This window comes from Melanostigma gelatinosum (genome assembly GCF_949748355.1).
Source record: "Melanostigma gelatinosum genome assembly, chromosome: 15".
NCBI lineage: Eukaryota > Metazoa > Chordata > Actinopteri > Perciformes > Zoarcidae > Melanostigma > Melanostigma gelatinosum.
Genome location: NC_136648.1, coordinates 12,153,899 through 12,180,268, shown reverse-complemented (window position 1 = coordinate 12,180,268; position 26,370 = coordinate 12,153,899). Strand labels below are relative to the sequence as shown.

The 26,370-nt window shown below is 41.4% G+C and overlaps 1 protein-coding gene and 1 long non-coding RNA gene across 2 annotated transcripts; both read right to left on the bottom strand.

The window, feature by feature from the left end:
• Window positions 1-445: 445 nt before the first annotated feature.
• ccdc18 (coiled-coil domain containing 18) lies at window positions 446-26,114 on the bottom strand. Its single transcript, XM_079285613.1, has 26 exons — window positions 25,787-26,114; window positions 25,400-25,587; window positions 24,934-25,095; window positions 24,613-24,719; window positions 24,164-24,292; window positions 23,787-23,883; window positions 23,552-23,673; window positions 23,081-23,360; window positions 22,764-22,851; window positions 22,034-22,251; window positions 21,605-21,715; window positions 20,905-21,036; window positions 20,558-20,692; window positions 20,322-20,399; window positions 20,077-20,193; window positions 19,777-19,944; window positions 18,564-18,706; window positions 17,536-17,699; window positions 17,162-17,375; window positions 16,814-16,913; window positions 16,548-16,685; window positions 15,553-15,681; window positions 3,354-3,491; window positions 2,313-2,735; window positions 1,467-2,237; window positions 446-761 (listed from the first exon to the last, which is right to left on the bottom strand). The coding sequence occupies exons 3-26, from the start codon at window positions 25,063-25,065 to the stop codon at window positions 741-743; spliced, it is 4,155 nt and encodes a 1,384-aa protein (XP_079141739.1). The 5' UTR covers window positions 25,066-25,095; window positions 25,400-25,587; window positions 25,787-26,114; the 3' UTR covers window positions 446-740.
• Window positions 3,915-6,663, bottom strand: LOC306789597. Its single transcript, XR_013772675.1, has 4 exons — window positions 6,551-6,663; window positions 6,132-6,216; window positions 5,782-5,841; window positions 3,915-4,962 (listed from the first exon to the last, which is right to left on the bottom strand). It is a non-coding gene; the product is annotated as an uncharacterized lncRNA (long non-coding RNA).
• Window positions 26,115-26,370: the final 256 nt, after the last annotated feature.

The window sequence follows — 26,370 nt, the reverse complement described above, 5'->3', positions numbered from 1 at the left end:
CTAACTGTTCCTTTAGAAAGGACCCAGATATAGATCAGGTGCAACAAACATGCATCCCTGCTTTTGACTGAAGTGGACGTTGATTGCGTACATCTTTAAAGCTTTGTACAAATAGTCTTACCGGGACTTCATCCGAAGGCTAAAGCCTAAAGGAGTAAAACTCATTCTAAAACTCTCCAGAGCCCAAACATGTCTGATGTTGTTCTTATATAAACTACACGAGAGCGCCAAATCCACCATTACCAGCTTGAGTCTTTATTAGATTCTGCATGACTCCCTCCAAGACTCTGAGCCACAACTTCTTCTCCTGGACAGGAAGCTGCCAGCTGTTCTGGTAACACGACCCCACAGTCAGCAGCAGCATGGGAACATCCAAACAGATGTTGGTGAACGCAGGGCTTCACGTTTCTCTGGAGAATAAATAACAAACACAGTGGCAGACAAGAACACTTCTATAAAAACATATTTTATTCACTTAACTTATTTAGAATGGTGTAGAATACGTATATAAATATTAGGTTAGGGCAAGATTCAACATTCAACAGAGTAGTGGTGATCTAAACTCATCATTTATCTTTTCCCTGACACACAGTATTGCAGCTTGATTTCAATAACACACACCAACGGGACAGACTGAATGACGAGATGTTACGGAATGCATATTACATGAACCCTGACAAAAGCATGACACCAATGTAAACAGCTCCTCTCTTGTCCGACTTCTCCTTGGCCACACAGCTTCACGTCTCCTTCACGTCCCTCTGAAAAGCGAAAAGGAAACATTCCTCACTGACGCGCCAACGCTATGATCTGTGGAAGCTGTAAATATCTGTTCCATGCTGATTTCAAGATTAAGGAACATGAAATCTGTTTTCTCGATCAGCGGCGAGTACTTCCCATTTTCTTCTTGCTTATTCTTCAGTGCGTAAAGACCTTTAAACTCTTAGCAAATAACAACTAAGTATGTTATTTTGTGATTAACTACTAATGCAGTGGCATCTAGTAAATGATTCGCGAATGTTGTCCTGAGCCAATACTAAGGATCAGTATCGGGGCCGATCGGGGCATTTAATGGATCTGTATTGGCTAAAATGAAGCGGATTAAAATGTGATCTTTTCTTTTCTGTACTCTGCTGTGTTTTGTCAGCGTCGGTCTGATATTGCTGCAGCGCTCTTCTTCTGTATCACAGCTGGTCTCTACACCGCAAACATTTCACTGCTTATGCGAGTAAAAAATTGTAAAATTGATGAAGTCAATTATTCTCTTGAGTCATCATTTAGTCTCAGATAAAAGTGATAAATACCCATAATAATGTCCTAGAGCACAAGGTGTCATTGACTTTGAGACGAGGGAACCGAAGAGGGTAAAAATGCTGACTCATTTACAGGTTTTAGGACTCATTCCTGCAGCACTCTTTTGATTAACGGACTAATCATTGTACCTCAGACAGGTGTGGGGTTGTTACCTGGAGTGTGAGCATGCGTCCGGTCTGTGACAGCCCTGTGGAGCGCCATAAAGAAGGATCCTCCTGCATGGCTAACGTCTGGTTAACAAACCTCAGCATCCCCGTGAGTGAACTCATGTCCTCCTCCTCCTCCTCCTCCTGACCCACCAGAGTGCACACAGACTCCCTCCTCGACTCGCTCGTCTGCTCATCGTCTCTCTCCTGCACGGAGGTGGCGTCCGTGTTGAGGTTTACGTCATCCCGCCGGTCCACCATGTATGTGAGGGGGTTGAAGGAGAGGTCAGAGGTCACCGAGGCCTCCGTGTCGCTGAGGCCCTGCCAGCTGTGGTCCGCTGTGTCCGGGAAGGAGGAGATGGACTCCCACGGATGCTTGCCCAGAGCCTCCCCGAGTGTGGCCTTCAGACTCAGAGGGAGATCCAGAGAGGAGTCGATGCTGCTTCTCTGCAGCCAGTCACATGTTTGGTGGCTCTCGCTTTGGCTGGACCGATGAGGGGAAGAGACGGGCTGAAGGTATGCGTGAGCAGGGGGCGATGAGCCAGTTCGTGCGTGTGTCGGGGAGAGGAGGCGACTCGACTGAGCGTGTTGAGAAGGGAGAGTCGTTTGCTGCTTTTGTGGGGAGGCGGGAGGGAAGTGGGCAGAGGAGGAGTTCTCTGGAGAGTGTGTGAGTGTGTGCAGAGCGGGCAGGGAGACTGTGTGATGGTACAGATGCGTACGGTCAGCAGCTCGCTCCAGACAGGAGAACCTGGCTTGGAGATGGGTCGATTCAGAATCCTGAAGAAGGACAAAGAAAATGTAAAGGTACACTTCCACAATGCAACTTTCAACTCACACGTCTAAGAACTCTACCTCGATGAGCAGGGACTCGTTGGACGTCTCCATGGACTTCTTGGAGGCCTGCAGCTGAGTCTGGAGCGGACCGACCCGGACTTTGGCTTGATTTAACTGGGAGCTGAGCTGCTCCAGCTGGGCGTGGAGGTGACTATTCTGGGTTCTGGTCTGCTCATACAGAATCCTGCTTTGCTCCAGCTGGGTTTTACTCTGAAGGAGCTGCGTCTGAGTCTGGTCTCTCTGTGTTTGAAAGTGACTGACTTGGTTGCGGGTGCGATCCAACTGCGTCTTGGTTTGCTCCAGTTCGGTTTTGGCTTCCTCCAGTTGGTTCTGGCTCTGCTGGAGTTTAGCTGCAAGCTGCTCCTGGGAGGAGAGCATGGTGCAGGAGATTTGCTCGGAGACTTTGAGGAGCTGGCCGCGAGTCTGCTGCAGGGACTCCAGCTGGAGGCGGGAGGGAAGCAGACAAGACGAGACGGGTTTGGTTTTAATGATATGCAGCTTGATATGCTGCTCTGATAAAAATGTGATCCACCACCTTTTTAAGTAACCAGGTCAAGTAATCCCAGAGGTTACAAGAAAGTAAACAAATAGCAGGAATCAAGACGTTATCAGCTGTGTCGTGTGTGGGAGAAATTAGGTCATAAGAAGAGAAACTGAAGATGAAAAAAAATAAGGAACTCCCACGGTGGGGTTGACGTTTCTAAAGAAAGAAAGAGGAACGCAAAATAGACAAGAAAAGACAGTGACGACCAGAGAGACCGTTATCACGTAGATGGAAGGAGGCAAATAGAAAGCCTACTGATGACTTGTGATAACAGTATCATTTTAAAATGTCAAACCACAAGCTTATCACAAATTATTATCATTAATTGGATCTAATGCTCAGCCAAGAGCCAAGTCTTGCAGAACAACTGCACTACAGCTTTACATCTTCTATCCCAAAATTTAACTTCTCAACTGAACCTTGACTTGTCTAGTTGTCTCCATTTTAACAGACTGATTTGATGCATTACGTGGAGGAAGACAACACCAGGCTTGAAGCCTCTGTCGGTACTGTACCTCCTTGCCGTGCTGCTCCGTCTCCAAGTCCAGCTCCAGCTCTAAAGCGGTGACCGTGCTCTGCAGCTCGGCCTCCAACTGCAGCCAGCGGGCCTCCTTCAGAGCCAGCTCCTCCTCCACAGCGCCCAGCCTGACCTCCTGCAAACACACACACACACACACACACACACACACACACATACACGTTTTTGCTACATGGTGGGGACGCCTGTGTAGAGGTTACGCGTGGGGACCTCATTTTCTGAATGGAATAACGGCATACTTTTCATCACATAAATTTTGTTTTGGTCCTGGGAACCAAAATATCAACTCAAGTATCAAAACTTCTCAAATTTAACAAACTGAATTTTTGTCTGGTGTTTCTATCCCAGCGGGGACGCTCCTATCATGTCATAATACAAACCACCACCAGGGGACACTGTTAAAAATGTGTCTTTCAAGCCTATATACGGAATTCAAGCCTATATAAGGTATTCAAGCCTATATAAGGTATTCAAGCCTATATAAGGTATTCAAGCCTATATAAGGTATTCAAGCCTATATAAGGTATTCAATGGAGGGTAAGTTTATAGAAACTAGAGCTTTATTTTAAAAAAAGAGTTGTTTCTGTATTATATTTTGTTAATTCATTTAATATTGCATTTGTGGATTCACCATTAAATGTTGTAATTGTATAATGACTCATCTGTGTATATTGAACTCCACTCAATGTAAATGTCAGATCAGAATCAGAAATGTTCAAACTTCACAGCTTTATTTCAAAGTTCTGTGCATTTTTCAGATATAGTACACTGAATATTACAGTTGAAAGCATTACAGTTTTGATACTGTGATATTCAGTGCTTTGTATTTCAGTTGAAAAAAAAACCTACAAATGATGGAGCTGAATATCACAGTATCACAACTGCAATGCTCTCAGCATAATATTTCAAAGTAGTATTTCACTTGCAAAACAAATACTGAACTTGACTACTACAATACTTAAATTGTAATTCTGTAAACATTATTTCAACACTTACTGTTTCAAAACCTTTCAATGCCTCACAACTGTTGTGTACAACTTCTATTACAACTGCACTGCAATGTACACTTTTTAAGTGTAGTGAAATGGTTTTAAATAACAAAAAATACAACGAAAATATGTTTGTGTATCACAAAATAGATTCGTACAACTTTAATGCCGTAACGCAAATAGAAATATTCAAATATTTAACAAAGAAAACGAGGAATGTCAAAGAGAACAGGCACGATTATGAATTCTTCAAAAAAAACAAAAAACCTGTTAAACCTTCCATTTGACAATATTGAACAACGTCCAGCAACAGAAGTGCATAAATGTCCAGCAAAGATTGTACCTGTAGTCTTCCATCTGAACACAATAGTGCACAAATGTAAAAGCTTACCTTTCTTGCAAAGACTTTCGCTTTAGTGCATCAATTCGGTTTTTTGTGTAAAATTTCACTGCCTCCCACCTCCTTCCTTTGAGAGCTAGTGGTGACGTCTGAATGCATTCCAGGAACCTTCCAAGATCTGATGTGGTCCATGAGTGTTTTTTCCACAGCCTGGATTTCGTCGTTGGTCCACTTCTGTTTTTTTGTTTGTGATGACCCTGAATAAAATGAGACAGTAATTTAATGTTATTCAAAAACCAGCAAGTACTGAGGCTATAATGTTGTATCGATCTTGACTGTAGCAGTACACAAAATACGAGTAGAACAACCTGTAGTTGCAGTAACATAAGTATTTGGAGCAACAGTGTCTAATACAAAAATAGAACTCGCAGCAGAAATATAGACGGTAGTTGCAGAAGTATGAACAAAGACACGGTTTACTAACACTAGCTTCAGTATTACATGACACAAGTGGAGTACTTCATTTAAAACAACTGGTCATTGTCCATTTAGTCCAGAGGACATTATGTGATTTAGGACTAGATGAGATCTACTGACCTGAACAAATGAGTCCTTTACATAGATGATTCTGAATTCAATATACTGGATGATGTGAAATTATATTTCCTTACGTAATGATGCCAGTTACTTTAATATGGTGTTTCATTAGCCTCAAAACCTGGGCACACAAAAACCAGGTGCGTGATAGAAACGCACAGAGTAATATTGAAAGTTAAAGTATACTCACTATGCAGAATGGACAAAATAATATATTTATAGTAGGCTGAAATCATTGGATAATAATTATCGATGCATTAATGAATGTATCACTTTAATGTTGCAGCTGGTAAAGGTGGAGCTCATTTGAACTACTTAATACACGTATTAACTAAGTTACATACTACATAACGATACATGATAGTTTATTAGTTTATTTCTATTTTGGATAGAGAATCTATAAAATGTATTCTCATGTCAGTGGACTCACTAAATAACTTGATCCTAGGTGAGAAACTGAAAAACTTTGAAAAGATTACCTTTTTTTGTGTGTGATTGACCAGAGGCCTCTCCAACCAGCATCTTTTCATCCAAACTACCTATTAAAACACAAGCAAAACTGAGAATAACAGACTTTCAATTAATTTCATACATCCAATCAAATAGTGTCTACAATCTGTTGGTGCCCACAGAATAAACACTCATGTGGTATTTTAAGGAAACTGTATTAGGGAAAGTGATTGGAAATAAATCAATAAATAATACAGGCAAGGTAAAAGGCATGCAAATGATTAAGGCTAGCAATGTACCTGGACAGTGTGTGCTTTCTTTCCAAGAGAAATATTTTATCAGAAATTTTCACAATCCTCACATTTACTCGAAATATTACCTTTGGCTGGATGTGGATCATCCTCATCACTGTACTCAGAACTTGATAGAGGTTCTCTTTTGTCTCTGAGCATTTGTCTGTTGAGCTTAAAAAAAGAAAGGATTAGACTTGGATATTCTTCATTGTAAAATCACAAGCATTTAACAATAATAAATGTCAAGACAAAACAATAGACTAAAACTAGGCAACATGTTTAGAAAAGAAATTGAGTGCTGGGCTCTTAGGTTTATTTTCCTGTGCCTTTATTTGAGATGCGAGACGTTAGCTCAAAAGACTTGTGCTTTGTCTCGTAGTGGCACTTCACATTACCGCTTTCAATAATCATCACAGCCTCTGAAAATATTACCCTGATTCCTGTAAACTGACAGATGTCATGGCCCTTTTCATGTTAGAATGTGAAGTTTTGCAAATAAACTTACAACTCCACTGTCGGTTCTCATGAGCTCTGGAACACTTGTGTCCTCATCGACATCAGCTGGAGTGGGGTCAAGAATATCGGTATTGTCACTGGACCGCTGGTGTTCTTCCTGAAAAACAAATCATTTTTTTGTAATGTTTAGACAGGCTCCCAACCTACCAGTCTGCCTACCTATCAGTCGACCTACCAGTCTACCTACCTACCTACCAATCGACACTGTTTTACATAAATAAAATAATACACAACCAAACAACAAATACTACAACTTATATTTCATCAGACATTATGAATAAGTGGCTGCAGTGCAAACTATTTAATTTCTCCTTGTGGGAAACACTGTCGTAATAATGGAAGTCTAATATGTGTGATTAACTAGCTGTAGTCTGTAAGAAATGAATTACTCTAGCATTGTTTTGATTTCTGTTCGACATTCACAGTCGAGCAGGTTAACTGTCAATTAAGAACCCAAAGAAGATGACATATCCTACCTCGTTGGTCTGTTCAGGGTTAAAGCCATCTGTCACATCAGCGCCTGCAAATATATTAGAGGATAGAAATGTTAATATGGTTTACGATGAACTAATAACTTCAACATCATCTTTGATGGGTCAAAATGTGTTTCATTTGCGTCTAGACTATTTTTACATAGTTATATGATTTAAACCCTGAGAGTATGATCAGTTTGGGATTGAAACCAATAGACTCCCTGAAGTATTCAGTATAATATTCTCCACTATTACAAAAGACTTTCTCAGTATTTCAAGCTGCAGTGGTAGAATTTTGTGTAATTAAAATTGTTGCCTGAGCTGCTATTATTACATTTTGACTGAAATTAAAAGTAATTTGTTCTGGTCTTATAGGCTGCATTATAGTAAGGTGATCTACTTATTTCTGAAAGTATGAGGCTAAATATTCTACTTCAATACCCATGGTTATTTGAATTACAATATCTGCTTACATGTGAAGAAATACTTTTTTTTAAAGTTAACCTTGACTCAATATGTTAAATATGTCTCTTTGTTGAGCATAATATTCACGTTCTGTGGGAAAAGATAATGATGATAAAATATAAATTCTAAACAATATCTAAATATCATTTTGTGACTAAAAAAAAGCCCCACGATGTGTAAATTATCCATTTGTAGTTAACTGTAATTAGTTGTCCAGCCTTCCGTTAACGGTAGGCTGGTCTCAGATCGCATACCTGCAAACTCATGAGTGAAAAAGGTGACAAGCCCGAAACAGTGAACAGTGTGATGAGAGGACATGTGAGCCCTTGTTGCTGTAGTTCATCTCCTTGGAGCAGAGGCTACATTTAGCCTGAATATCAATGTGTTAAAACACTGTGACAGCAGGAAGCTGCACTCACGTCTGTTCAGACCTCCACCTTTATCCAGACCCACCTCCACCTTTATCCAGACCCAGCTCCACTCACAGCTCTGTTAGCTGCACATGCTAGCTGCACATGTTAGCTTAGTGTTAGCTAATATTAGCTGTCCATCTCGGTTAACTTCCAGCACATTGCAACAGCTCTTTTTATATGGCAGTACATGTACCAACATTAGGAGCAAGGACAATAATTAAAAACTTACCATTTCCATCCAGGTTCCACAGCTAGCCCGTCAAGTTACATGTGTGTGGAGCCGCTCGACAGTCTGAGGCAGTGAGTCACCTCTCCACGGGCGCATGCACTGATGGGGGAGGGGCCACGCCATGGTCCCCATGATGATGGTAAACGTCAGGTTTTGTGTAATGTCAGCAATGAAACTTAAGGTACTTTACACAGAACATGACATTGACTGTCCCCACCGTAACCTCACCCATCCCCCACTCCTTCGGTCACGATCAGCATGAGGGAGCTCTGAGGCTCGGCCTGGTCTGCAGCCGTTGTTAATAACTTAGACAGGTAATAGTAATTACTAAAACGGAAGGATTACATAAAATACCTGCTTAAGTTGAGACTTTATTGCTCAACTAGAATTTAGTATAAAGTATGTAAAAAAAAAATTCAATTAAAAAAGGACATTGAAATGAAACAAGCATTTCTAATGAAGTTAAGTAATAGAAGCATTTTTGAACTGTTAAAAAATTATACAACCATTGATATTCATAAAATAGAAACTACAACTATTTACAAGCCATTGTATTCAACAGAAGTATTTATATGTGTATTTAACTAACATATTATGAAAAGACTGTTAATGATGTGTACATGTTGCTGTTTCTGTTGGGTGCAATAAAAACACTTGTAAATGGCTTTTTATGCTAAAGTTCACATATGATGGACACAAGAGGACCCTCTTCAAGGTACAATTAGATTCAAGTCATTAGCATGCTGCTAACAGGAGATAGCATTCCAGAGGGTCTGCAGATTTTTCCGCAATATTTTCCTATTCAAGTCATCAAGGGGAATGTTGCCAAGCAATTTCCCATCAAATTCAACCATGTTGTGAGAAGTTATGATTATTTGAAGGATGGGGCAGTTGGTCATCACTTTCCATTAATTTTATCCTGGCAAAATCCCCCATTCAAATGTAGGCCAATTCCCTCCTCCCGCGCAGGCATGCTAAGTGCTAGGGAGTACCATCCAACTTGAATGTGCCTCATTGGGGCCTGTCTACAACATATTAAAAAAACAGGGCTCTGACATCTTCCGAAGTAAAAGATGGTCTGATCTCATCAAGAGTACGACAGGGTGTACAGCTTAGGGACATGTACCCCATGCTGAAGTCTGAGTTTGATACAGGCAAAAATCAGTTCTGGATAATCTAGAGGGATTTTTTCCAGGTGGTCCTATTGTAGGCCTTGTCCACAATGTGTGTGCACAATCTGGGGGTTCTAGGACCCATATTTGAGAAATTATGGCCATTCTTGCATATGCCAAAATATAAGTGAATAAGGCCCCAATTGAGCCCAATTAAGCCCTTTGTGGCTGTTTTTGGTATAAAGTTTTTGGTTTAAAGTATAAAAAGTTTGAGAAAAGACTGGTAAAATCTGGATTGTGACCACTTTTTAATATTGATCAATTTTAAAACACTTGTCAATGGCCTTCTTTGATGAAATTCACATATGATGGACAAAACAGGACCCTCTTCAAGGTTCAATTGGATTCAAGTCGTTAGCATGCTGCTACCGGAAGTTAGCTTTCCCAAGGTTCTACAGATATCTCGCTTTAGATCCTGCATCACCTTATCACAGGCGACTGATTTATGCAAAAATCAGGCAGTTCCAACCTTTCACTACGATTTAATGGCCCGTTTCTCACTTGCCAAAACAGGCCGAAAGATGAGGTCATATGCCTCAATTTTGACTTTTGGGGCTGTTTTTGGGGACCTTAACTTGCAGCTACGAGGCCCAGATTATAGGTGTGTAATGGTGACGAGCCCCTCTTTGAAGGAGAAAATGAATCAAATCTCTACTTTCAATTAAAGTGGACATTTTGAGAGAAAAGACTGTTGAAGGCCATGTCGGAACATAAGTGTCATCTGGGTAGAGACATCCATAGTTCACTATGGGAAAAGTGTTTGGAATGTCCCATTGAGTTTTATACCATTTAACGATGGGGCAAAGATGGAATGACTGTGAAAATTTCACGGTCCTAGCCCATTGTTTTATGGGGTAATTAGGCCAAATAACTTTAAAATGAAGAAAAATGCCATATATTACTACGGGAAAAGTGTACCGAATTTCCTATTGATTTTCATACCACGTGGTTTGTGGCCAAGGGCCGACTGACTGTGAAAATTTCAGCGTGCTAGCCCATTGCTTTCTAGGGGTATTAACTGAACGTCTATTTAAGCCAAATAAATGCTAAATGCCATGAATCACTATGGGAAAACTGTACAGAATTTCCCGTTGATATTCAGACCATTTCATCTGGGGGCAGAGGTTGACTTAATGTGAAAATTCCAGCCTCCTAGCCCATTGTTTTCTAGGTGTCTTTAGGCAGAATTGAGTCAAAAGGCCGTAATTTCTACGTGTACGGAGTTTACCATAGCAGAAAGTGTACCATCGCAGAAAGTGTATGGAATTTCCCCTTGATTTTCATACCACATGGTCTTTGGCCAAAGGTCGACTGACTGTTAAACTTTCAGGGTCCTAGCCCATTGCTTTCTATGGGAATTTGGGCCGAGTTCGGTGAGAAATCCATAATTCACTATGGGAAAAGTGTTTGGAATTTCCCCTTGATTTTCATACCACATGGTCATTGGCCAAAGGTCAACTGACCGTTCAATTTTCAGGGTCATAGCCCATTGCTTTCTATGGGAATTTGGGCCGAGTTCGGTGAGAAATCCATAATTCACCCATCTCATCCAGTTCACCCAGTTCACCCATCTCACCCAGTTCACCCATCTCACCCAGTTTACCCAGTTCATAATATCCCATCAAATTCAACCATGTTGTGAGAAGTTATGACTAGTTGAAGGATGGGCCGTTTGGGTAATCACTTTCCATTCATTTTATCGTTCAAAATGCCCCATTCAAATGTAGGCCAACTGCCCCTCTTCCCGCGCAGGCATGCTAAGTGCTAGGGAGTCCCATCCAACTTGAATGTGCCTCATTGGGGCTTGTCTACAACATATTAAAAAAGCAGGGCTCTGACATCTTCAGAAGTAAAAGTTGGTCTAATCTCACCAAGAGTGCGACAGGGTGTACAGTTTAGGGACGTGTACCCCATGCTGAAGTCGGAGTTTGATACAGGCAAAAATCTTTTGTAGATAATCTAGAGGGATTTTATTCAGGTGATCCTATTGTAGGCCTAGTCCACAATGTGTGTCCACAATATGTGGGTTCTGGGATCCATATTTGAGAAGTTATGGCCATTCTTGCATATGTCAAAAAATCCACTAATATAAGGGATTAAGGCCCCAATTAAGCCCTTTGTGGCTGTTTTTGGGGACCTTAACTTGCAGTTACGACGTCCAGATTATAGGTATGTAATGGTGACGAGCCCCTCTTTGAAGGAGAAAAGGATTCAAAACTCTACCCCGTTTTAAAGTATAAAAAGTTAGAGAAAAGACTGGTGTAAACTGGCTTTCGGCCACTTGGGAAGATAAGTGTCATTTGGTTCGAATCCTTTCTGTTGGGTGAAATAAACACAGTCCATTTCCAATTGATATTCGCACTATTTAATCTGTGGGCAAAGGTCGACTGGCTGTGAAAATGTCAGGGTCCTAGCCCGTTGTTCTCTATGCGAATTTAGGCCGACTTATGTCAAAAATCCTTAGTTCACTGTGGAGAAAGTGTTTGGAATTTCCACTTGATTTTCATACCACGTGGTCTTTGGCCAAGGGTCGACTGGCTGTGAAAATTTCAGGGTCCTAGCCCGTTGTTCTCTATGCAAATTTAGGCCGACTTAGGTCAAAAATCCATAGTTCACTATGGAGAAAGTATGGAATTTCCACTTGATTTTCATACCACGTGGTCTTTGGCCAAAGGTCGACTGGCTGTGAAAATTTCAGGGTCCTAGCCCGTTGTTCTCTATGCAAATTTAGGCCGACTTAGGTCAAAAATCCATAGTTCACTATGGAGAAAGTATATGGAATTTCCACTTGATTTTCATACCACGTGGTCTTTGGCCAAAGGTCGACTGGCTGTGAAAATTTCACGGTCCTAGCCCGTTGTTCTCTATGCGAATTTAGGCCAATTTAGGTCAAAAATCCATAGTTCACTATGGAGAAAGTGTTTGGAATTTCCACTTGATTTTCATACCATTTAATGAATGGGCAAACCTTGAATTTCTGTGAAAATGTCAGCCTCCTAGCCCATTCTTTTCTGGGGAAATTAGGCCAAATAAAGTCAAGATAAAGTCAAAATGCCATAAATTACTACAGGAAAGGTGTACGGAATTTCCCATTGATTTTCATACCACTCAATCTATGTGGAAAGATTTAATTACTGTGAAATTGTCAGCATGCTAGCCCATTGCTTTCTAGGTATTAACTGAACGTCTATTTAAGCCAAATGAATGCAAAATGCCATAAATCACTACGGGAAACTGTACAGAACTTTGGAAAATCGTAACTCGGCAGTCCGGAAGGGCGGGACAAAAAGTCAGGGTTTTTATCCTTACCCCAATGCAATGTTGCTCCAAGTTCTTCCTATAGTATATATATAGTGTTGTGCGCAAGAGAGTTTTATCCTCAGATTCCATGCATTAGATCAGAAGGTCACCACGGGAATATTCAAAATAAAAAATGAGGCCTGTAGCCACCATATAGCTAGTTGTTACAAAACAACTTACAATGAGCTTTGCTAGCTACAAGGGGTGCCACCATAGAAATACATTTTACGGTTTTCCGTGGTCTATTGAAGAGTTAGTTGTTATAATGACAACGCACGTCTGTGTGGCTAAGTGTTGTTGCAGCTTGGAAGAGAGCAGACTTAGCTCCAGAGACAGATGGCTAGCTACTGAGCTAGGTAGCTTATCTTTCTCCTGAGCAGGCAGGGAGTTATTCCATTATTTACATGTATCACAGGCTTTGTCTGACCTTTTGTTTCTTCTGGAAATGTTTGCCCTGTAAAATCATACTAAGCATACTTAAGCACGGTGCAAAAACACTGGCACTGCACTGTTATGAATTGCCATCATGATTCATCCAGAGAAACTGATATGAAGAGGTCAGAAAAGCATTATGAGCTCGCAGCTGCTTGTGAGAACTGCTGGTGCGAAAAATAAATCATGGTACACCAAAGAGTGAAATGTAGAAGGGCCCACTTTCAGCACCAGCCAGATGAGTAGCAACTTGGGTGGCTAATTTTCTGTAAATAGGGAAGCATTCAAGCATTGTTAAATTAGCAAGCTGGCTAGCAAACTAGACAACTGGCTAGTTAGCTAGCTTGCTAATTCCACTATGCTTAAATGCTTCACTAGTTACAGAAGATGGTCACAACAGCGGGCTGGTGGCCAGCAGCATCGCTGGGTCTAACAGTCCCTCGCCCTAACTCCCTATACAGAAAGTTTATCTCTTAGCTTTTGCAGCGTTATCTATGGTCGTAATAGTGGTCCAAAATGATGTCAAACTGCATACTTCTGCATACTTCTGCATAAGTCAAAAATATTCAAATATCCTTGGAGGACAACCAAACCCAAACTATCCTAGTATATTTTATTCAATGTAGAAATTCACGACTCTTTATCCTGCTGCGTAATATATCCTGTCTGATATGCTACTCCTAAAACCTGAATAAATAGCTCACACCCTGTTGATTTCAGGCTGAAGGCATCGTACAGTAAAATATGTTTTAGAGTGATACTATAGGCTACAAATAACAGGAAAGCACTTTAAGTATTAACACTATGGGTAAATATACAAGCACACCACCGTAACCCTATACTGTTTCAGTTGGCGTATTATAGACCTACTATAGAAGATGCATAGCATTTGAATAGTATAATAATAGAACGATCAAATCAAAAACTGACACAGAATGCTATAACATGCTTAAAGATATAATAAATAAATAATTCAATTAATTTTGTAGAGTCCAAAATCATAAAACATAAATAAATAAGGAGCAAGACATTGCTGACACCAGCCCACACACACGCCAACAAGTGAATGAATAATGGGAGTAATGGGACTTATTTTTATCCGACTTCAAGAACGGCATCTGGCTATATCAATGTGCTTTCCCACGCTGTACAAGAGTGTGTGGATGAAGCATTAAGTTGCGACTCTCTATGCTTTGTGATGTTACTACTCCCCTTGTCTTTTCAGTCATTACTGCAAAACCTCTCCTCAGTGAGTCCGCAACTTGCCATATGTAGTTTACACGGAGATTAGCCTAATATAACGATCGCAATAGTAAGTGTACACATGAAAATGGCCGCCCCTCAAACCATCCTGCTGTATTGATTTAAAGGAAAATGTCTTTTCTACTCCTATTTTATGTTTATGGATACAACTCTAAACCTGCATTTGTCTGTTATCATCAATATCATTGTCATTGAACAGTGAGCACTGTTTAAAAGTTAGTTTTAAAAAAGCAGTGCAACAAAACAAGACCTTATTGATCTTACACCTCTGACATGGCAAAATAAATCAAATATAGACTATTATTATAATTGTTGTTGTTATTGTCAATAATATCAATGATGAGATAATGAATTGTGGTAAAATATCATTAAAATTGTATGGAAGAAACTTAAAACAGGCATTTTACATGAGAAATATATAGACAATATACATTATGGTTATCGTTGTTTTCATGCAAATTTTTAAAAAACTATAGCAATATAAATAATATCAATATTAATATTAAGTATTTATTTATTTATACATATATTTATTTTTTATCAAATGTAGCATTTCATTCATGCTTATCTTTGGTCAAAAAGACACATTTAAAGTGTATTCCCAAACTGTAATACTACTTTTGACCAATAGGGGGCAATAGAGAGTGGACAAACAGCGATACACACTTCAAGAACAGCCTACCTCATGGGGACTGCAGTACTAGTGTGTATACACTAGGGGAGCATTCATACACACACACACACATTTTTTTCTTAAAAATGGTTTCCAGGGGACTTCAGAGAAAACTACATGGGGCATGTCTAGACACTGTTCTGAAGCTTGTAGGAGGGGTTTGCCGGTGGGGACCTCAGTTTTTGTCCCCACGGTGACACGAGTCCCCATGGGTCTGTGTGCAGTCAGGTCAAAGTCCCCACCGGGATACAAAGACAAACACACACACACACACACACACACACACACACACACACACACACACACACACACACACACACACACACACACACACACACACACACACACACACACACACACACACACACACACACACACACACACACACACACACACACACACACACACACACACACACACACACACACACACACACACACACACACACACACACACACACACACACACACACACACACAATGAAGGGAGGAGAACTGTCTGTCTCAAAAACTCATTCCTTCTTTTATTTGAACGTGAACACCAAAGAATGAATAATAATTGAAGGCTCTACCTTCTCTTTGGTCTGCAGCTTCGTGGCGTCCAACTCTCTGGTCAAAGCCTCACAGTGACGTTGACTTTCCTCAAGTTCTTGCAGTAAAGTGTGAAGTTTTTGCTGACAAACATGCAGCTCCTGGGACTCCTAACACACACACACACACACACACACACACAATAACACACCTAATTTTAAGTAAGTGTCTGACTTCATTTATTAATTCACTTTTTGCGGCGCTGGTTCTGGGATCTTTAAATTAAGTTTATTTCATGGCCAATCGGTGGATTACCTGTAAAGTATGCGCTAAATCTAGAATTACTCCCATTTTTCCATAATAATTTGAATTCATCATGAAATTAAAATCTATTTTTATTTTATTTGATCTTTGTCAGTGAAATTCAATTTCATTTAAAATTTGATTTTGTTTATGTAATTCACTTATTTACATTTTGAATTAATTAAATCAAAATTATACTTAAATTAAACAAGTAATATAATCAAATAAATTATTTTATTTTATTACATTCAGGTTTTAGGGTAATCCGATTTATTTTGTTAATCTAATGGCTTTGTCAATAAACATGTTTTACTTTCCATTTATAAAAAAAATGTATATATTTTGTTTATCATCTATTTACTTAACACAAGTCATAATAATCCATTTTGCAGCACAACACCTGGTGCGATTCAAATGGTGTGAACGTTTATGATTGAACTTTATCTTTATGTCGTTTTCTCAGTGTTCCCTCTTAATGTTCCGTTTACAGCTTCACACACACTGACCGCACTGTTGATGTGAACCAAATGTCACATATCACAAACCAAGTACAGATAACACACTTCCTGCTGGCCGTCCATCAACCGATGGAGATCTCTCGTCCTCTTCTCCTCTAAAGACATCGAGTTCTGCTTCTGCTCTAAACATTCAGTTCGTCAAACATTTTCTCTCCAAATGTCTTTGAAGGCCGAGTTGGTTTAACATTTCCTGTTGCTCCGTGTGTGCTCCTGACCTTCATGCTTCTGTCCGTGAGCTCCCTCTGTGCGTCGCTCAGCTCTCTCTCTCTGGCCTGCAGGCTCTGCTGCAAAGACTCCAGCTTCCTCTCCATCTCCTGCTTGTGCTCTCTGATCACCACTTCCAGCTGAGCCAGCTGAGGATGACGGGGACGGATTAAAACAAAAAACACACAAATAAAACAGACGAGTAGAGGGATGGTAGCAAAACATATCCTGCAAATAAAATTAAATAAACCAAAAAAGGTATGTGTGTGTGTTGTACCAGCTGTGCTCTCTGTTGGAGCTCCCCCTGTCTCTCCTTCAGTGCATTGTCCATGTCTAAGACCTCGTGAGTTCTGTCCTCCAACTCCCTCTGGGTATCACTGTGAAGCCACACACACACACACACACACACACTTTAATTCAATCGCTTATCAGAAACTAACACACATTTCCAAAAAAAACAAAAAAAACAGTTACTGAGTAACTGGGCGTGGCATTGTTTCGAACACAGACGAGCCGGATCCAGTGGAGGATCTTATCTGAGCAACAGCACATGGACGTCATCTCCATCCGAGGCTTGTCCCTCGTCCCCGTGTGCAGGATATTTCACATGAGGGCGTAACCTCACCTCAGTCGGACAGTCAGTTTTTCCACCGAGGCTTGCCGCTCATCTGCGACGGTTTGGGTTCTTTGTAGAACATCTCTGAGCTCCCGTAGTTGCTCCAGAGTCTCGGCCAACTCTCCCTGCACCGCCTGAAGCTGCCCCTCCAGGATCTGGGCCCGCTGGACACAGTTGAGCCTGTCGGCCTCACGGCGATGCAGCTTCTCCTCCAGATCCATCACTGGGAGGGAGAAGAAGGAAAAGACAGAAATGTTAAGAGAGAGAGATTCAGATTTTGAAACCGGAGCTGTGTAGCTCTGGCTTCAATTGTCTCTTCTCTGCTAAATCTATATAATCTAGTCAAATAAAAAGGGACTGAAATCTCCTGCACTGCAACATACCCGTGTCACTCTTGCTGTCGAGCTGCCTCTTCATGTGCTGCAGGCTTTCGTCCATTCGGCTGATCTGAGAAATCTGGTCGTTGACATCTTTCCTCAAACGCTGCAGCTCCGAATCTCGAGACACCAGCTCCCCTCGACACTTTGTCATCTCTGATGTCAGGTGGCTGCAGGAAGAACAAAGAGAAAAACACATAAAACAATCATCAAGTGATTAAAAGTCTTAAATGAAACAAATACGCTTTCAGAAAAGGCGTTGCAATGAAGGGAAGGCATACGACAGGAAAAAATACACATAAAGCGTTCAGCAGAATACACATTGCATTGTTGTTGCAGCATCACGTCCATTTCCTCACCTCAATGTTAGCACGGCTCCCATCGTAGAGTTAGAGAAACCCCTCCAGAACTGTTAGAGTAGCTTAACTGAGCTGAGTAGACATGCCTTATGATGGCACCTATCAACAAGCTTTTAAAACGGCCGAAAAATGAAACTAACCAGCAGCACTGCAGAATGCAGAATCAGGCTTATATCTCCAAGTCTCAAACAAGTAAGATCCCCATTTATATACACACATGTATGGGTTGTAGGGGCGAGGAGGGGAGGGCTGCTTCATGCCTACAGACAAATAGGATGCGGTGTAATCATAAGACTGTCTCACAGACCGAGGCGTTTGATGCAGGTCAAGAAGAACAGCATGCTTATAAAAATGTTATGTTCGAAAATAGACTCTAACAAAAGCCCCATACAAAGTACAAGTGTGGGGGAAATATTGAAGTACAAATAAACAAACAACAAATAAACAAACAACTACTGAAGTGTGAACCAAAGTAATCTCAAAAATATTTGGCATTGACTGTAATATTCTAAATCATTCTTTTACAGCACTGGTGACATAGTTTATGTCTTTAAAATAGTGATAAGTCAACAATAATAGTCCTTATACGTAAACACTTCCATTAACTCCGATTAAAAAGACTCCAGTTTCCTGAGAGTGGACCGTGAGGGTCCCCGTGTGAACAGGTCTTCTTACCCGACAGACTCAGACAGATGGCTGCTCTGCTGGTTCATCTCCTGCAGGTCCTTGTCTTTCTCCTGGTTGTCGCGCTCTCTGTTCCTCACCTCAGCCTGCAGAGCGGCCCGAGCTCGTTCCAGCTGCTGCTCCAGACTGGACACCTGCGGACACACACACACACACACACACACACACACACACACACACACACACACACACACACACAACATGAGCGTCCATCATTATTTTCTTACAAACAGAACATCCAGTTCAAGACACTAAAGAAACTCTGGTCCCAGAAATTCTAACTTTTTGGAGAGCAACATTGTTTTGTAGTGCAGACCTGATCTACTACTCAAAACAAAAACAAGCACAAGTACACAGATGTCTTGTCATTTGCTCAGATCAGAACTTTGTGTACAGAGAGGCTCCATGTTACTGTCCCTGTACAGCTCTGCTCGCTGAATGGAGACCGTTGTGTGAGACTAATTTTGGGAGAATAAAATGGTTTAAACTGAAGCTGCAATTCAACGGTAACACTCAATCACAGGGAAGATGGATTGTGACCTCTACAAAGAAATTAAAATCCTTGTGCGCCGGTTCTCCCGTCACCCTCTAAAGAGGCCTTACTGGAAGCAGTGGACGCGTCACAAAACCCAAATAAAACTAAATAGTGGTGTTTATTGTCCGTCTGGTCAGGATCAAGCAATTCTAAAAACAAAACGTAAAGTTTTTATTGCTCACTAATACATAAACAATTAACAGAAAGTAGGATAAACAGTCATCAACAGTGGCCCACGGTCCTTGAGTCCTTGAAAGAAAACGTTGTACTTCCCAAACACTTCCGCCACCAGCGTCTCATGCACGGACTCACGCACGAGGCGACAGTGGAGGAAGTGTTTTAAATCGTAAAGTTTTAGCGAAAATGTGTTTGGTAAATACAGAGCATACGACTGGATGAATGAGACTTGGATTATAGAGTTGTGCGAGAGGTTGCAAAGCTGTTTTGATCAAGTTTTTCTGTTGTTCAACCTGGCCTCCATTTACTTTAACTCAACGAGGATTTACGAATGGAGCTCGTTTGAATTGAGTTGGTGCAAGTTCAATGTCTTGATTTGTTTTTGTGCACTAAAACAGCTCAGCCTGTGAAGTTTTTAATGACATTAGAAGTGAAATACAAACACAGCATTCCTGTTAGTGTCACCTGGTAGTTTAACTGTCTCCAACGTACCTGTTTCTGCAGCTGGCTCTGACTTTCCTCCAGTTCAGAGATGTGAGCAGTGCTCTCGGTCAGCATGGTCTGCTGCTGCTGGAGAGAAAGCTGCAGCTGCAGGTTCTGCTCACTGGAGCTCTGGTAAACCAGAGTGGCCCCGTGGAGCTTCTCCTGCAGAGAGGACACCTGAGGAGGGAGGAACAGGGGAGAGGATAAGCCGGATTGAGGTAAGATCAAAGATATGAGTGTGTGCAAATCCTCTTGCAAACAGTCGATCTCCAAGCTTGAAAGACTGTCTCGTTGAATGCAGCACTGTACCCTGTGTTTGTTCTTCTGCAGCTCGCTCTCATAGCTCTTCTTCATCTCGTCCATCTGCTGCAGGTGCAAGTTCAGCTCCTCTCTACACGCCGACAGAGACGACTGCAGTTCGCACACCTGATGCACAAACAGAGGTCGTGGATGGTGCATATTAGTGGTTATGGTGGAATTCTGCCAGATGTTTTCACACAGTTCAATGTACGTTATTAGTGTTTCATCTACGGTAACCAAACATGTGTACAGACCTTGGTAGCAGACTGAGTCGCCTGCTCTGTGAAACTCTGCAGCAGCTCCTCGTTGAGTCTTACTTCAACCTGCCGCTGCTGAAATTTAATAAAAATACAAACAAAGCAGACACATGGGTTGAATTATAGTTGTTGTGCCTTTAACTTAAGTCTGAAAATGCTGTTCCCGTGCTTTAACCAGTGAAGGTAGTAACATGCACTGATAGGATCCTGCATACTGGTAGAAGTGTCCTGACCTGTGTGAGCTGGTCCACGGAGCTCTGCAGCAGAAGACCTGCGTCATGAGCATCGTCCCGCTGCCTCCGGAGCGAGCTCAGCTCCTGCTCCATCACCAACATCCGGGAATGAGCCTCCGCCGCAGACTGCTGCAACTGCAGAAGAGAGAATATACTCTGACTTACTACTCCAGGTAATGGTCACAGCCAGTGTTTCTAGGTGCAAATTAACTCAAATAATACCGTAACGTGCATTCATTTGTAGCTAATGAAATTAAGTTTGGTTGAACTGAATTGAAATGAACTGAAGAGCAACAGAGGGTGCTGGAGGTTCAGTTGAGCGAGACAAAGATGTAGCTGTATATCACCAGTTCTATTCTGTGCTGTTGCTCCGTGAGTTGTTGAGATTGTGATTTCTGACACTTGTCCAAAGACTGCTGGTACTCTCTTTGCTTTTTGGTCATCAGCGACTGGTAATGCTGAACGGTGCTGGTTCTCTCCTGTTAAGAGTATAAACGGTGGATTTAGAGAACACACTCACATTGTAACACATGACTCAAGTCACAAATAGTTGTGAATCAGGACTAAAACTCGTAGCCTTTGGCAGATGTACAGTTATGTTCAAAGACAGCCTGACTGTGGCTTAGTGATGTCATCAGGGAATAAAAACACGGCAAAAACATGAAAGAAAAAACAATGTTTGGGTGAGTGGGAAGGAGTGTAGCGATATACCCGTGTTAAAATAACATGATCTTTAAAAAATATCAGAAATACTGATATCATGTTCAGAATACTCATATGATAATATTGTGTAAACAATCCAGTGCCTCTTCAATTCCTTTCCGTTCTCGCTTTGTCTCCCCCGTTTCCGTAAAAAAGGGTGTTGGGTGTTAGACAGCCGAGTCTGCAGGATATGCCGACTGTTCTTTGTTGTGCGATTTGTACAGTTATAGCTACAGACTCTCTCTCCCTACACTCGTATTTTGAGACAAAACACATACTCTTTTGGCCACGATAATCATGTAGGGAAAACCTAATACAATGATAGCTCAAGTGTGGGCGTTGTACCAGTAGCTGATTCTCCAGCTCAGTGTTGGTCAGTGCAGCTTGACTGTAGGCCGAGGTTTTCTCCTGTAACTGTTTCTCCAGCGAAGCCACACGAGCACTTTTTCTTTTCAACTGAAGTGAAACAGAGACAAAAAAACAAACAATCTGTAAGAACCAATAATTAGCTCTCAAGCTCAGTAAAATTGTAAAGAATATTTATAAAAATGATAATAAAAAAATTATATGATAAATACATTATATATTGTCACTTTTATTGGCTGAGAAGGTTTTTGTAAAAAACTTGAAAATGAAAAATTATAATTTCTCTGAAAAAAACAGTAATACAGTTGAGCACATAGAAGGAATGTTAATCTACTTCAAGCAGGACATCAGGTTGTGCTTAAGTAACACAAAAGATAGATGAGATTGTGAAAGGGGGTGAAACATCACCTCTTTCTCTGTGTCAGTGGCCTGGCTGACTTTGTCCAGCAGCTCCGTGTGGAGGCTCTGGTAGTGGGAGGCTCTCTGGCTCATGGAGCTCTGCAGCGAGGAGATCTCCTCCTGGGTTCTGCTCAAACGCTCCTGAAGCCGCTCCACCAGGCTGCTCTGTTTGGTCCGCCCAGCCTCCATCGACTGCAGCACTCGCAGCAGCTGCTGGTAGCCTTCACCTGCAAGGATGGAGCGACGTGGAAAGAAAGGACAGGAATGCTTCTAATATTTACGTCATATATTCGAGAAAAGTATACAGTATGTGGTACCTGCATTGAAACGCCATTTTCTACTTGTGTGTAAATCAATAAATCCGTTGCATAAAGTTTATTTTAAGATATAAGATGAAAGGGGTGGAACCATACAAGTGTACTTCTGTCTACTCCTTTCCTATCATGTAATATTTATTTATTTATTTAGTGAACTGAGAATTTGCTGTATATGTTTCTGTTTATTTTATTGGTTATTCTTGTTTTGATCTGTAATAAAATCAATAAAATCATAAATCCATCTGTAAATTATTTTGTTTACCTAAAGCACAAAACAGGATGAGTCTCTCATTCTAACTATATTAAATTCTAATAATCCCAAAATTATTTCACTCTAAGAACAAAAGAAAGATGGGTAGAATTGTATATAGGTATAGATAACACAGAACGTAATCAAGTACACAAGCGGTCTGTCAGCATACCTGGCTTCAGCTTCAGTAGGTGTCCTGTTCCTAAATAGTTCACTGGGGGAAACATGCAGGGCCTGACGCACAGTGTCTCCACAGCACCCTGAAATAAAAAACAACAACAATCATATCATCGCCTGTGCAAGATCAGTGATAAATATGGAAACTTGTTTTGGACAGTTTCTGCTACGACACCAAAAACAGGTTTGGGCAAATAAAAAAAACTGATGATGTAACAATCCCTTCGGTCAAACATTCCGGGAGAATTAACTAAATCTTGTGACACGAGAACACAAACAACAATGTGAGTGTGTGTTCATATTCCTCTCCACCTCTCGTAGATGCAGCAGGGACAGTATGGCCTCCAGGCCGGCCAGCTCCGCCTGGCTCTGCTGAGCCTCCCTGTGGCTCTGGGCATCCCTCTGCTCCTGGCTCTGGGTCAGAGTGCGCAGCTTCTCTAGCTCCTTTCGCAGAGAGGCCAGCTCCCTGAACTCCGCGCCCCGCTCTATAAGCTGTCGTTCAAGATGTAGGACCTTTTGTCCGGCTTCCTCCAGTTGAGTCTGGAGGCCAGCAGCCGCAGACTTGACCTGCCTCCCCTCCTCCTTCAGCTGGCTGGGAGGCAGACATGGGGGAAGATCAGTGATACAAAAAAAAGATGTTACCCAGCAAATCAAAGCTATTTCTTCTGAAAAAATGTGAGTGATAATGAGAAACATCAGAAATCGTCCAATTTATTTCTGTTTCTACAAACAAAGAAAACAATGTACACCACAAACAATGAAATGAACAATAATCCCACACACCTACTTGTTTGGCTCTGTTCTACCTTTCCTTTCTCCAACACTGTGCACTTCATTTCCAACTCCTCTTTTTCTCTGTCACACTCAACAAGACTCTCCTTTAGTTTGCTCTCACTCTCCATCACCTTAAAAAAAAACATTCAAAAACACTTTTATGCCATCAAAGTGCAACAAAAAAGGAGTTATTATAAAATGTATATGCCTAAACAATGAACTCCTTCAAATAAATCAAATATACCCTCTTAAGTTTAAAGGAAATGGTCGCCTTATAGTCTTTGAAGGCTTCTTTGAGTTTCTCTGCATTTTGAAGTGCTTGGTTCCTTTGTTGCTCAGCCCTGTAAGGGACGAGGTAGAAATTAAGTACTAAAGCAATATTAATAATTCAACAAAATATCTGATTATGTTTTTCAACGCCAGGTCAGAGTCGATCACTTCATATAGTTAAATAAAAATATGGATGTACAGGTACCAAACGCAATTATGAGACAAAAGACATTGTAGCAGATCCATTTCATGTGGTAGACATGCTGTTTCCAAAAATGTCAGAAGAACTGCAATCTGTAGTCTAATGAAATTAAATTGTGTGCAGAAGGCAAGCCCAGATAAAAGCATCACCGTTTGCCCAGCGCTGCGTTGTTCTGCAGCTCTTCTCTGAGCGCGCTCAGCTCGTCAGTGAGAGTCGCCACCAAAATGTCCCCGCGAGCTGCTGCTTCCTGGCTACAGTCTGCCCTCAGCTCTGCAGCCCTGGGAAACAAAGACGAGGCCAGTTAGTCAGGGTATTAATACTCGGTTCAATCAGAGGTTCACAGTTTCAAGAAAAAGAAGAAAAAAGAAAAATCATTTGAAGCAATAATCACACATTATTGCTTCAGTATTAACAGGAATAGTTTCAAAGGTCGAAAGACAATTCTAGTATTATGAACGACTGACTATGCCTCATAGCACATTATATAACACCAATTCAGTATCCAGTGTATATAAATAAGCACGCAATTGCCACATTAAAATGACATGAATGAATGAACTAAATCTAGAGCAGTCTATGCTGAGGTCAATCGGGTTACTTTAGTTCTGTGGCTCGAGTCTCCAGCTTTGCTTCAAGATAACGAATCTGCTCACTCATGACTGCCACACCATTTTGAACCCCTATCCTGGGGCCTCTGAGGCAGACCTAAAAAACAAAACACACACACAGCATATTTATCCACAACAGCTTCTGTTTATTAATATCACAGATCTCTTTTGCCAATGTCTCAACAAAACACTGAGAAATAATAACTCTGACTTCACGCTACTTGCAGCACACGAGATGAAACACAAGATACACTGGTTAAAGATTGCACCTTTATCCACCCAAATCATCTGCGTAGGGATGATCGTCGTACCTGAGACTTGGAGGTGGCCGATTCATACTGCATAGCATCGAGGTCACTGATGAGCTGCTCATCCTGCATGGTCAGACAGGCGTTCTCCTGACGCACACAGCCCCCTTTCTTCCTCGAAGAATAGGACTCCATCCCTAATGACCTGGCCTTGAATGAGGCAGGCTGAATAGGGAGGGAGAACACGGATGTGGATGAGAGGTGTGTGAATTTATGGCAAGGGGTGTGAAGTGGTTTGTTTATTTATGTTTTGGTTATGAGATAGTTTTTACAGATAACCTACATACATACCCAATGTAAATATAATTTAAGTTATCTACCCTCCAATGTTTTCTGTCGTGGGAAGAATTACCAGTTTTAAACTATTGCACACATACAGTATGTAACACGAGACAATGTGATAGGTGACGTAAAGTACATCTGGATGGTTGTTTCTTATTATTTAACTCACAAATATCCTCTTTCTCACCTTAGAGTTAGAGAAGGGTGGGCTGAGACTGCCAACAAGCCCACGTCTCTCAGCTGTCCCACTAAGAGGCCTCTCCTGGCAAACACAGCCTCACTGCGATGGAGGAACATCAGGTGTCTGCAGGTCTTGTACGCTCAGGGAATCAGCACTCTTCACCCTCACCTCTGTAATCACGTCCAACTGCCTGACTATAGATTGTCAAATCAGTGAAGAAGGAATCGAGAGGGGATAAGGGGTCAAATACAGCATCATACAAACTCTTTGTAATGTCCTCAACTGATATATGTAGGTTTACTCTGTGGAAGAAGTGGTGTTGTAACTGTTGGCTACCAACAGCTGTTTCACTGTGTGAATGTGAGTTATGTCATGCAGTTAACGTTAGCTCACCTCAATTTCTGTCCCCCACTTTGCAGACTGAGCTCCGTCAGTCGAAGCAGATTCCTCAAACATTAGCTTAATGAGTAGCTAAGTTACATGTTGACCTCAGTTTATCAACAACTTGTCTTGACTTGTTAGCTTCCAGTTCAATCAACACGTCCAACGTGTGTGTACGTTGGGAAAAGAGCAGCTAGCCTAGCTATGCTAAACGTAAACAAAGATGCTCTATATCAACAGGTGGGTAGCTAGTTCACATTATCGTTCGAATAAAAGCCAAATAAGCTACCAAACCACCGGATAGACAACGTTTACGTTAGAAAGAAATATTAAAATGTTGTTGTTGTGGTCCTATGAAAGCATAAAATTATGTATTTGAAACTTAAAGTTGAACAAAACTTTTCCGTGATGGAAGGCAAAGTCCTCGGAACGTTTGTATTTTTAGTCCCCGCCCCACATCCCAACATCGCGTTTCGTGATTGGATAAATTGACGCTGTGTGTTATACGATTGGTGGACAAGGTTGTCAATGACAGTGGCCGCGAACACTGGCGCGAGCACTAACTGTCACATTTACAACGGTAGCTGTGGCTGAGG